The sequence below is a fragment of the Protopterus annectens genome, chromosome 3.part1 (assembly GCF_019279795.1).
Source record: "Protopterus annectens isolate FY-2018-M chromosome 3.part1, PAN1.0, whole genome shotgun sequence".
In the NCBI taxonomy this organism is placed as follows: Eukaryota; Metazoa; Chordata; order Ceratodontiformes; family Protopteridae; genus Protopterus; species Protopterus annectens.
The window spans coordinates 25,564,201-25,577,367 of record NC_056732.1 but is presented as its reverse complement, the minus strand read 5'-3'; the positions used below and the strand labels follow the sequence as shown (position 1 = coordinate 25,577,367).

General features: G+C 42.7%; 1 protein-coding gene across 1 annotated transcript in view; it reads left to right on the top strand.

Moving 5' to 3' along the window:
- LAMA1 (laminin subunit alpha 1) overlaps positions 1 to 13,167 on the top strand; it is a 3,417,884-nt gene that overhangs the window by 1,834,614 nt on the left and 1,570,103 nt on the right. Inside the window, exons 28-29 of the mRNA XM_044066516.1 lie at positions 6,440 to 6,551; positions 7,475 to 7,637. Coding sequence (XP_043922451.1) covers positions 6,440 to 6,551; positions 7,475 to 7,637 — 275 coding nt within the window. The remainder of the gene's footprint in view (positions 1 to 6,439; positions 6,552 to 7,474; positions 7,638 to 13,167) is intronic.

Sequence of the window (13,167 nt, the reverse complement as noted above, 5' to 3'; positions counted from 1 at the left end):
TATCATACTTTGTGTATTCCTTGTTTAGGGCCTGAGCACGGCGTTGTTGGGTGTCGCTCTTGTGCTAGATTCAATAAGCGCACTATTAAGAGAAGGTTAGATTGTGCCAGGTTAGTCTTCGGGAAGCGGTGTAATTATAAAATGCCGTCGGATGCTCCGCCGCCCGCTTCTTCGAAGTAGCGCAAGGACAAAGCTACTAAGCCTAGGCTAGAAGAACCGTCCGTTCGGACGCCGGTTCTTTAGAGGTGTCGGTGGAGCGGTGGTTCCGGAGGTTTCTTTGGAGTCCCAGGGAGAGACTTTGTTATTGCAGGATGTGGCCTCTCAGGAGGCAGGTCAGGCCGAAGGGGCTTCTCAGGTTACTATACTCCCCTCCCTTCCTAGGGTGGTTAGGCCCTCTCCTTCTGTTTCCAAGGCTTCTCCCAGAGGCAGGCCAGGTTTAGCTTCAGCTGGTGTCACCCTAGTTCTTCAGGAACTGTGCCCAAGAAGCATATGCTTAAAATGGCAGAAGATTTGATTACTTTGATTAGAGGTTCTTTGCCCCCTCCTGATAAGAGACCAAGGGTGGAACCTGAGCTAGGGAGTTTTGAGCAGGCTTGGATGTTTCAGAGTCTTGGCTGAAGACTTGCAGGAGTATTCTCCTTATTCTGATTCTGATGTGGATGATTCTACTCCTTCTGCTTCTCCTCCTGAGGATTTTTCTTTTTCAGAGACTCTTCATTCCATGAGGGAGCATTTTAAGTGGGAAGGTCAGGACTTCTCTGATTCCAGGAAAAGGCTTAGGGAATTTTGTTTTACCCCAGCATAGGCCTTTGGCTATTCCTCCTGTTCTGGATGTGGTGGAAGATGTTTTGCAGAGGCTTCTCTTAATCCTGATTCTTTGCCTCCTGCTCCTGTTAAACCGGATAGGTATTACAGGGTGCCTGAAGCTCATAAGTATCTTTTAAGAGTCCTAGGGCAGACCCAGAAACTGTTAGTCAGGGGCCTAAAGGTGTTAAGGCTTCTGTTGTCAAAAATCCGGTTCCTCCAGATAAAGAGGCCAGGGCTTTGGATAGATGGGGAAAGAAAGTTTATACTTCTTCCACCCTAGCTATGAGGGCTTTGAATTGCCAGTTTCACATGTTGAAATACCAAAACTATCTCCTTTCACAATTGAAGTCTAAGGTAGATGCTCTGGCGGAAGGTATTGAGTGTAAAGAGTTACAAGATTTAGTACATGTTTCTGAACAGGTGGGTAAGCATTCTTTGCAATGTGGTTTTGATGCTGTACAGGCCTCGTCTAGGGTGGCTGCCACTGGGTCAGTTCTTCGCAGGCACGCCTGGCTGAGGGATCAGAATTTATCTGACCATGTTAAGACAAGGATTTTAGATGCTCCTTTGCAATCTGATGTGTTGTTTGGTTCTCCTGTTGAGGCAGTCTTACAGAAAATGGAAGACAAGGCTAAGTCTATGCAGACTGTTAAAGATTTTTTGCAGGTTCAGCCTCCGAAGTTTAGTAGAAATTGGCCTACTAAGGGGTGGACGTATCCTTCTTATGATTCCCAGTCTAGGGGTAGGTCTAGACATGGTAGGGGTAGAGCTCAGGGCTCTTTCAGGCCTAGAACAGGGAGCTCACCTGCACAGTCTTCGAGTGAGGGCAGGGGTCAGTCCTTTCGTAAACAGACCCAATGACCTACCTTTTCAGCTGCCAGAGCCTTCTCGTCTGGCAGCACCTTTGGGAGGAAGGTTGGCTCTTTTCAAGGAAAATTGGAGTTTGATTACCCAAGACAGATGGGTATTGGATATCATACACCACGGTTACAGGTTTTATTTCCATACCTTGCCTCCTTTCAAAGGCATGCCAGACGTTCCTCCTCAACAAAGAATAGAGGCTCACAAACAAATTTCTCTGTTACTTCAAATAGGGGCCATACAGCCAGTCCCTATGCCAGAAGTGGGCCTAGGATTTTATTCTCGCCTGTTCCTAGTACCAAAGAAAGGGAACATGTGGAGACCAATTTTGGATTTATCTACCCTCAACACTTATCTGGACATTCCCAAGTTCAAAATGTTGACGTTACAACAGCTTTTACCTCTGCTGGGCAAAGATCATTGGATGGTAACTTTGGATCTCAAGGAGGCTTACCTTCATGTTCCTATCAGACTGAGTTGCAGGAAGTATCTGCGTTTTCGAGCTGGGACTTCTCATTATCAGTTCTCTGCATTGCCCTTTGGCTTATCTACTGTGCCCAGAGTGTTCACGAAAGTTCTGGCTCCAGTGATTGCTTTCCTCAGGCTAAAAGGAATACAGATCTATCCTTATTTGGACGATTGCCTGATTCTGGCTCAAGGAAGGGACGAGCTTCTTCATCATTTGGAATATGTGATAGCAGTGCTAAGATGCCTGGGGTATTCTGTGAACGAAATAAAGTCCAGTCTAGTACCCTCTCAGGACATGTGCTTTCTGGGTGTAAGACTGAATACAGCATCCCAGATGGCCTTTTTGACCCCGGACAAACAAAAGAATCTTTCCCTTTACTTTCATCAATTGTCTCATCAGTCCAGGCTGACTGCAAGGACAGTCCTTCAAGCCTTGGGGTTCATGGCATCTTGTATTCTGGTGCTTCCCAATGCCAAACTGCATATGAGGAAGTTACAATGGTATCTAAAAAATGTATGGACACAGCACTGCCAGGATTTGGACACTGTCATTCAAATAATACCTTGCATTCAAAAGGAATTGTTGTGGTGGGCTCAGGAATGTCACCTAAACAAGGGACTCTCTGTGACCCGGCCAGAGGCGAGTCAGATTCTAACGACAGATGCCTCAGACAAAGCTTGGGGAGCTCATCTGAATGGAAAGTGGATACAAGACAAGTGGCCTGCCAGACTACAACATCTGCATATCAACTTGAAGGAGATGTTAGCAGTCCAGTTTGCATTAATAGCTTTCAAGGATTTACTTCTTCCAGGGCAGGTGTTGATTCTAACAGACAACACAACTGCCATGTGGTACATCAACAAGCAAGGGGGAACTCATTCTTATCCTCTATGCAGGCAAGCAATGATTTTGTGGGAGACTGCTCTCAGTTTACAGCTAAATCTTCAGGCAAGGTTTCTGCCGGGAGCACAGAACTCCTTAGCAGATGTGTTGAGCACAGCAATTATGGCTCCCCACGAGTGGAAATTGGATCCTCACGTATTTCAGAAATTGACAGTGTCATGGGGAACTCCAGACATAGATCTGTTCGCTTCTCCACTAAACCACCAGCTGCCAAAGTTTTGCACCTGAAAGGTTTCATCCCACAGCTTGGAAAGTGGATGCTCTTTCTTTCAATTGGAGCAATCTTCATGTGTATGCCTTTCCACCTCTGCCTCTCCTCCCAAAGGTACTACTGAAGGCCAGACAGGACAAGCCAAGGATGATTTTGATAGCTCCAGATTGGCCTCGACAGCATTGGTACCCATTACTGAGAAGCCTGGTGCAGGAGCCTCCATGGCCTTTGCCTTCGATTCCACACCTGTTGTCTCAGGAGGACAGTCATTTGCTCAATGTCAAGCTTCACTCTCTTCACCTAACAGCCTGGCATATTCTGTTTTGAACCAGAGTGGGTCTCAACTTCCACAGCAAGTTTTGAATGTTATTTTGGAAGCTAGAAGGCCTAGTACAAGGAAAGTGTACGCAGATAAATGGAAGAGATTTTTATTTTGGAGTGCAGCAAAGGATTTGGATGTTTCTGAGCCTAATTTAAGTGTGGCTCTTCAATATCTTACTGAGTTACTGGACAAAGGTTTGTCCTTCTCTTCTATTAAAGTTCATGCTGCAGCAATTTCGGCTCACTATGATTGTGACCCACCATTGTTTTCTCATCCTTTGTTCAAGCAATTTCTTAGAGGGCAAAGAATATAAGACCCCCACATAGAGCTCCTACTCCTGCTTGGGATCTCAATTTTGTGTTGGAGAAACTCACTCTACAACCTTTTGAGCCTGCAGCTACTACCGAGTTGAAATATTTATCATGGAAGACTGCTTTTTTGTTGGCCATTACCTCTGCAAGAAGGGTTTCTGAATTGCAGGCCCTTATGGCGGTGGAGCCTTTCTTAATTTTCCATAAGGATAGGGTATCTTTACGTACTAATCCTTCCTTTATGCCTAAAGTGGTTTCTAGTGTGGCTTTAAACCAAACTATTTATTTGCCTACTTTTTATGCAAATCCCCAAAATAAAGGGGAAAAGATTTTGCACACTTTGGATGTACACAGGCAGTTGCGATATTATTTGAACAGAACCAAAGGGTTCAGGCAGTCTCAGCAGTTATTTGTTTCTTTTGCTTTGAGTTCTCAGGGCAAGCCTGTGTCAAAACAAACTATTTCTAAGTGGATTGGGTTTTGCATTGCTTTCTGTTATTCCCATCATGGCAAGGAGATTCCAGCTGGGATTAGGCCTCATTCCACTAGGGCTACTGCCACTTGACAGCTTTTTGAGGGGTGGCAACTAAGGATATTTTGGAGGCAGCTACTTGGAGTTCGGTGCATACTTTCTCTAGGCATTATCACCTACCACTTTATTCTAAATCTAGGGCTGGTTTTGCCACTGCTGTTTTGCAGGGCATTTTGGCAGCTCTTGCTTCCTTATAGTTTGGCCATCCTCCCTTACCTCTGCTTTGGGATTCTACCCAAGTGTAAGGACTGCAGCAATGTGAGATGAAGAACATAGTACAGTTTTGTACCTACCATAAATGTAGATGTTCGAAGATCCACATTGCTGCAGTCCAATTTACCCTCCCTCCTTCCCCTCTGTAGTTAGAGGTGGTTGTGTGGTTTGGGTTGTCAATATTGTATATATTGTATATATTGTACATATTTTTAGTGCTAGGATGGTTGGTTGTTTGTTTGCTGTCTTTTGGTTTTGACCTTTCTTTTAAGGCCTTCTGACATCTGGGGCAAGAAAAGACTGAGGATATGACGTCGGTCATGCGCATTTGTACCCTGACGTCCTGATGTCAGTCAAATGCGCCTTGACCAACGTCAGCCTTATACTTTGATATTCGGGCCGACCGAGGACAGCGGACTACCCAAGTGTAAGGACTGCAGCAATGTGGATCTTCGAACATCTACATTTATGGTAGGTACAAAACTGTACTTTCTTGTGCCAATGCTGATAAGCATATCCTGTTTTCCATGCAGAAAAACATATTTTTGATAAAACACATTGTCAGAGATCAGCTTTTCTGACAGTGTGAATATCCTGTAACAGTGTCCTGATGTCCATGTAAAAAAACATATTTTTGAGAAAACACATTGTCAGAGATCAGCTTTTCTGACAGTGTGAACATCCTGTATTTTATTTGGATCTTTGTATAAAAACATCTGTTCTTGTGCCATATCCTGTTTTTCCATGCAGAAAAAACATATTTTTGAGAAAACACATTGTCACAGTGTCATAAACATATCCTGTTGTTTTAGGAAACATATTGTGTCCATCCTGTTATTTTAGGAGACATATTGTGTCCATCTTTTATATATGCAGAAAAGCATGTCAGTGTTCTTTAAAAGCAGATTTTGCATTTTTGCTCTTGCATACATCCTGTTTCTGAGTCTGTAAGGGAAAAATGTCCATTCAGCAGATTCCTTTTCCAAGCCATGGTAATTTAGTATGACTGCTGATCACAGATTACTAAACTCTGTTTCTGCATTTAAGCAAGCCTTTTCTTTCAGCATATTTACAACATAATTAATTTCAGACTAATATTAATAAAATCTAACAATTCCCTCTGTTTTTAAACATACTCAAAACATTTTATATAGAAAACACATTGAAGCAAACCTATAGTCTTCTTTTGATACAAGTCAAAATGCAATTTTACATAGTTAATACAATGATATTAAAGTATTACTACCAAAACTGAATGTATTTAACAACTTTTTCTTTTGCAGACCATTCTGAGAAAATATTTTTTATCAGTTATGAGCTGTGTCTGCTTTAATGTTTTTTTTTTAACTTGATCAATTTATTCTTTTGCAATCACAGAATTTAATTTATGACTTAGAACTGTTCCATTAACTCTTTGCAGCTGTTAAATTAACTATGAGTCAATAACTATGTGCTACTGCAAGCATTTATACACTACTGAAAACACACAATTTCAATGTCATTTTAACCATAACATTGTGGTCATGTCTTTGAACTGCTCATTAACATCTTGGTAAAATACTGAACTGGGCTTAGATAATAAATATTTGAAAGCAATTATTTTACTGGGGTAAAACCAGTGATATTACAACTTGACAAATTAGTTTTGAACTTATTACAATGTATCCTGATCAGTATGTATTTACACAGACTGTTTGCTATTTATGCATTTCAATTTACTAGGTATACTGGACCCACTTTTTTTAAAACATGTTTTTAATTTCAGACTAATATTAATAAAATCTAACACAGATGACATTCTTGTCTTTAGTCTGTACAGGTACTGAATGAAAGCCTCAAACTGCATGTGGCTGTAGACAGAACTCTGAACCAGAGTCAGAAGCTGATGGCGCTTATCACAGGGCTGCACACAACTACTGAAGGTATTCCATTGCTTTTTAATATTCTCCTACAGCAGGCATCTGCTGAGAAAAAATATCAACTTTCATTACGCGAATAACAAGGACTAGTGTTAGCAGTGCTTAGCTTGCATAATACAGGCAACCCACCAAGAGTACTAAAAATGGACTAGTGTCATACTTTGCTCAATAATTCTGGACAAAGCCAAAAAATAATGTGGGAACAAAGGCCCAAAATCAGGGATAGTTTTGAATATTACTCTGATTCACTTAAGATTTACAGGGCAACAGGTTTGTCATCATATCTGAACAATAAGAAATATGAAACTCTAATGTCTGTCCTTATTGACTGACGGTAATCCTCAGCACTTTACCCGAAAATCAAAAATTTTACAAGGGTTATTCAAAAATCTGTGGAGAAATCAGAGGAGTTGTAAAAAAATTCTGGACCGTTGAGAAGTGTGAGTAGCGTTTCATTCAAGGAAATGCACGGCAGGTGTTTAAGTGGTAAAAATAACGTTTGTTTTGTAACATCTGCAAATAACGTGTTAATCATTCGAGTTATTTAACAAGTAGTACTAACATGTTGTAATAGCTTTTATCTTTTCACTTATACTTTGCTTTGACTGCAGTATGTACCAAACTATTTCTTTCAAAACAGGCATCTAATGAAGGCAGAAAAACCGTCATGGTCAGAGTTAACTTTCCTACTGATGGCTGTGAAAACAAGCTCATAGATTAGAAAATCACTGTAAGCCAAGACTCTGTAAAGTAAACCATCAGTAGCCATACAGACTGTAGGATATGCACTTTGATTGCCACAGACCTGGCAGTAGGAATGCTGTTATGTTGGACAGGGTGGTGTAAAAACAATGCATTGAATTAGCAGTCATAGAAGCTAATAATGTTTTGTAAAGTTCACAGTTTCTTTTTGTCTGTCTATGCAGCCCTTGCAGAAATGACAGCAAACTTGAATGAGACTTTGGACCATACTTTCCAAGTACCTAACAGCACTTTCCAGCAGCTGCAGACTGATAGCTTTATGATGCTGGAAGTTATGCGCAGGAAGAACTTCACAGATCAGCACTTGGCTGCAACAGCTGAGTTCACGTAAGATAAAGTGCTTGCAAAGTTATTGTATGCTGTCATTCATACTGAACTGCATGAAAATTACTGTTAAACCACTGGATGTGTTCTTGTTCATTTGTTGCTTTTTTAATACTTAACTTTATTATGTAATAAAAAAGTAAGGTGAATGCATTCCTTTTCTGCATTTTTAATGATTAGGTAGACTTCAGGGATCATTCTGAAACTGTATAGCCATTTAGCTTGCACATGTACAGCAAGCCAGTCAAAAACCTTTTTTTTTTTTGCGGGGAGGCAGATCACAAAATGGCAGGAAGTACCCTTTATTACAAAACATGGAGACTTTTCCAGTAGGTAGTATATAACATACAGTTTTGATAAATCATATTGAGAAAATCTGTGAAGACGTTTTTTAACCTAATATATCCAGCTGTGCATGTGCTTATGTTTTTGCTCCAACACTGACACCACTACATTGTACTCGTCATGTTGACACTTCGGTCATTTTCTTCATAAGGACTTGTGCTTTAGTGTCATTCATTATACTCTAGAACTGGTCTCACGCAGACAGTGTCACCGGGGTGATATTGAAGACATCAAATAGGACATTAAGTAAAAAAGAGAGAGACCTGCCTGCCATTTTCAATTCTTTTTGTTGTACAAGTGATCAAGTAGTCTGTCCATTGTCCAGTTATCTTCATGAGCACTACAGGAAGTACCCCATATACCATTTCATGTGATGATGTTCTATCTCGCCTTCATTCTTTAGTGGTTGGGTTTGGAAACGATCCACGGTTCTGACTCTGTCGTATACAAAAGCTCGGTCTTCCACTGGCTCGTGGCTATATCCCTGTCCCGTCATGCCCTAGGAGAGTTCCCCAGATCTCATTTGCCGCTAAACAAGATCGGGTGCCTCCATTCAGGCTCTGGCTAAGTGGAAATATTTTTTTCTTTACTAATTGTGAAAACTGATAATTGTTCTTATAACTGTTTTAAAAAACTTTTAGGCTGTTAGGTTATTTTGACTTTAATTTGAGTGTTCACTTAATTGTTGACTGTTAACTTTGGCCATCATTTCTTCCTCTAGGCCTTTTTTTCTACCTTCCTATCCCGGCTATTTTTTTACAAATAATTATCCAAGCTTGTTTAAATTAGAGAGCTTGGAAATAAGTCTCCAGACTTAGTTTAACTTTCTTGATCCTTCCCCTGGTAAGCTCGTTTAAGTTAGAGGGCTACCGTTGGCCTGTTTAACATAGAGGGCCCTCCCTTTTCCCTTTATATTTTTTCTCCAAATTAAGGCAGGTTCGTTTAACTTACACAATTTTCTCTTCTAGTACTGTTATTTAGTGGTTGGTTGGTATTGTTGATATTGCTGAAACGCTATACATAATGTCCAAGGATTCAAAAGAGTCAAAATCCTCTGGGTTTAAGAAATCTGACAAATGTAACCAAAAAATGTCGTTAACTGATGGCCATACAAGTTGTGTATATTGTCTAGGTGCATCCACCTTCAGGAATCATGCGCCTTTTGCCATGCTTTCAGTCCCAGGGTTTTACTTGAGAGGAAAATATAAGTTAATTTTATCAGGTCTATTAAAGACCCCCCCCCCCCCCCGCAGAGGCTATGCAAGAAAGTCAGAGTTCGTCAAAAACTCCAAAATCCTAGTCTTCCAGGTCAGAGAAATCGGGGAAGAAGATCATCTAACTCTATTGCTCATTCAGAGGCATCAAAAAAATTGGCAAAAGATTCATCCTCAGACCTGAAGGCTTTCAGGCCTGAAAAACCTTCTTCCTCGGCTCCTGCTGTGGTTTCTGGGCCAATGGAATCTCAAATTCAGAGCCAGACCCCAGTTCTGGAACCTGTCTCTCCATCTATCAGATCTCTGTTTCTTCAACCAGTGTTATCTCCTATCCCCTCCTCTCGATCCTCCAGGAGCCTCTCTGACGACGATGTGGATCAGGTGATGAGAAGACTTTTACGGACACTGGCGCTAGCCAAGCTACTGTCAACTCCAACCAAGAGGGATTCGGAGCTGACAAAGAGTACCTCCCCTTCATTGATTCCTCCTCTGACCCAATCTGGGACTTTGGAGAATGAGTGCCTGGATCCGATTGTGGTGAAACCATCAGTACCGAGACCTGCACCAGGATCTTCAGGACCAACTACTGCTCTGACTGCCTCGGTTCCATTGGAATTTGAGGAGTCTAGGAGCTGATGCTCCCCGGTCAGGTCCAGTGAGGAGAGTCGGGTCAGGCAGTTGTCTAATCCGAACTTGCCTCTCGGGGCTTAGGCGCAGGTGAACTCGGCTCCTACATCGGCCTCGGAGGCCACCTCCTTGGTTCCGGGGATGCCTTCTGGTTCTTCGGAGCCGGAGGCTTCCTTGAATCAGGGCCATGGGACTTTTAAGCTGATGAGGAGAGTGTTGTCACCACAGACAGCTCCATTTTCAGATTCAGGCATTCTTCCCCCAAAGGCTCCAGTGTCTGACTCAGTACCATCGCATCCAGACAGACATGGAGGCCCAAAACCTCAGGATGCCCCATTGGGTGAAGCCCTCTTTTCCAAAACCTCTCCGGAATACCCTTCCGAAGAGGTCCCTTAGAAGAGATTATGCAAGAGGAAGCATTTAGACTCCCTAGAGGAGCCTTCAGATAGGGACCTCGATGAATCTGAAGGGTCTCCACCGTCACCCTCTGAGGATGTCTCCTTCATGGACATCCTAGAAATCCTAAAGCAGAGAGGTGGATGGAAGTCCATCAACCCTTCTGAGGAGGAGTCTGTATACCTGGAGGCTTTCGGGTCTCGCCCTTCCACCTCTTGGGTGTCTCCGCCTTTTGGTGAACTCATGAATGTAGGCAGTCAGAAGGCTTGGGAGTCTTCAGACTCAGTGGAACCTGTTCCTCGGTGGCCAGATAAGTTTATTTCAGCACCTTTGGACAATGAGTTTCTTCCAAAGGGTGTCCCAGTAGATGCAATGGTGGTGGCGGCAGCCACCAAAAAAGAAGTGTCATAGACACGCTTGTCTGTCCATCCACCGAACAAGGAGTCTCATACAGTGGACAGATATGAGAAGCACATGTTCTTTTCAGCATCATTTGCACTCAGATCACTGAGTTATCTGACTCATTTCACTAGATTGCAGAGAGATCTCCTGAAAGAGCTAGGAGATACTCTACAAGGTTCATTAGCTGCGGTTGTTTCAGAAAAGGTCTCCTGCTAGCGCTCTACCTTAAAATGTGTAGTTAACTCCTCCATGAAGCTTATTTCTTACACAGTAGATGGAGCAAGCAGGGCAGTGGGTTCAGAAATTTCTCTGAGGAGACTTTCCTGGATGCGCTTATGTGACTTTGCGGAGCGTTTTAAGTCTACCTTTGTTAATGCTCCCTTCGATGGTTCATCAATCTTCGGACCAAAAATTAAAGACCCACTCACCCAGGTACGAACAAGAAGGAAAAACTCTCTCTGCCATAGGAGTCCCTTTTTCTCTACCTTCTAGACCTTACCCAAAAGATCAAAAGGGAGGAAAGATATGGTTCCAGAAATTCCAAAAATCCCAGAGAGTTTTTCAGGACACAGGTGGTGACTCTTCCCCAGCGGCAGAGGGGGAAGCAGTAATGGGAGATGCTGTCCACATGGCAGAGGAGGTCCACAAAATCAGGGTGACAAGAGATTCATTTCGAGGTAGGCCCTTTCAGCACTCCTGAAGAGAGGTCCATCTGTCCATCTCTAGAGGCAGTCAGGGGTCGCTTATATTTGTACCCAGAAGCCTAGCTAGAAATAACAAAAGACAAGTGGGTATGAAGCATCGTATCTAGAAGCTACTCTATACCCTTTTCCTTCCCCATCCCGAACATAAAAAAACATCCTGGATGTTCCACCCAGTCAAAGGGAACAGGCAACTCTAGAAATTCAAAAGTTGCTAGACAAAGGATTCATCTAAACAGTCCCCGCAGACCAAATAGGATCTGGAACTTACTCAAGGTTCTTTTTAGTTCCTAAGAGAACAGAAGACGAGACCCATACTGGATCTCAGCAAATTAAACAGTTCAGTAAGAAAAAACAAAGTTCTGGATGGTAACACTGCAGTCAATATTTCCTTTTCTGGGAAAAGACAATTGGCTGTGCTCCATAGACCTCCAGGATGCATACTACCACATAAAAATGGATAGACTATCCAGGAGTCATCTGTGCTTTTGGCTGGGAGCCAGTTGCTATCAGATTCGAGCCCTGCCCTTTGGTCTCACTACAGCCCCCAGAGTATTAACCAAGTGTATGGCAGTGGTCACAGCTCACTTGAGACGTCTAGGATTCCTAGTGTTTCCGTATCTAGACAACTGGCTCCTAAGTGCTACCACCAGGCATCTGATACAGGAGACACCACATTACTTCTCTGCTCTCACCTAGGAATCACGATAAATTATGAAAAATCTGCCTTGTTGCTATCTCAACATATCAGTTTTATAGGGGCAGATCTAGACACGACAAACATGATGGCAAAACTTCCTACAGAAAGAGTTGTAGTTTTGAGACAACAATTTTGAACCTTCTCTCCAAGACAAGAATACAAGCAAGAACAGTTCTGCAAGTCTTGGGAACCATGGCAGTGGTGATAAATTTAGTTCCATTAGCTCTCATGCACATGAGAATCCTTCAGTGCCTCTGTTCACTAAGTGGTCTTTGCAGGAACTACCCATGTCTCACCAAATTCTAATAACAGACCTTCTCTGGTGGCTTCACTCCACGCACGTGATATGAGGTCTACCTTTTGTCTTTTCACAGCCTTTCACCACAGTAACCATGTACACCTCCCAGACAGAGTGGGGGGGGGCATTATTTGGGAAGGGCAGTCCAAGGCACTTGGCAAGATCACACGAGGTCCATTTGCACATCAGTGTCCTAGAGATGAGTGGTGCTTTTGGCGATTCAGGCACTTCAGGACTCTCTTCCACTGGGAACTATTGCAATACAGACCGACAACATTTCATTTGTTTGGTACATAAACATGGAGGAACCATATCCTGCCTCCATTGCCGAGAGGCCCTGACAGTATGTCACTAGGTGAACAACTCCCAACGCTTTGTGATAGCAACACACATCCTGGGAAAATGCAATTTGATAGCAGACAAACTCAGCAGAGTGATTATGATGCTTCACAAGTAGTCCCTAAAACAAAAAGTAGCTGAGATGATTTTCTGCAAATGGGGCCAGCCATGCTGCAACCTTTTTGCCACATCCATGAATGGCAAATGCAGCAGCTATTTTGCCCTAATTCCCCCTCCAGGGGAGTCACCAATGGATCCACTTGTACACAATTGGCCCTTGGGTCTCATTTATGCCTTCTGTCCCTTTCCTTTGATACCCAAAGTTCTTCAGAAAAACAGTTCATTGGGAGCAAATTGATTCTCGTCGGTTGTAGGTAATGAGTATAAGGTGGTGTGTGTCAGGAGTAGGTAATGAGTATAGGATGAAATTTGTCAGGTATAGGTGTGTCAGGAGTAGGTAATGAGTATAAGGTGAAGTGTGTCAGGAGTAGGTAATGAGTATAAGGTGAAG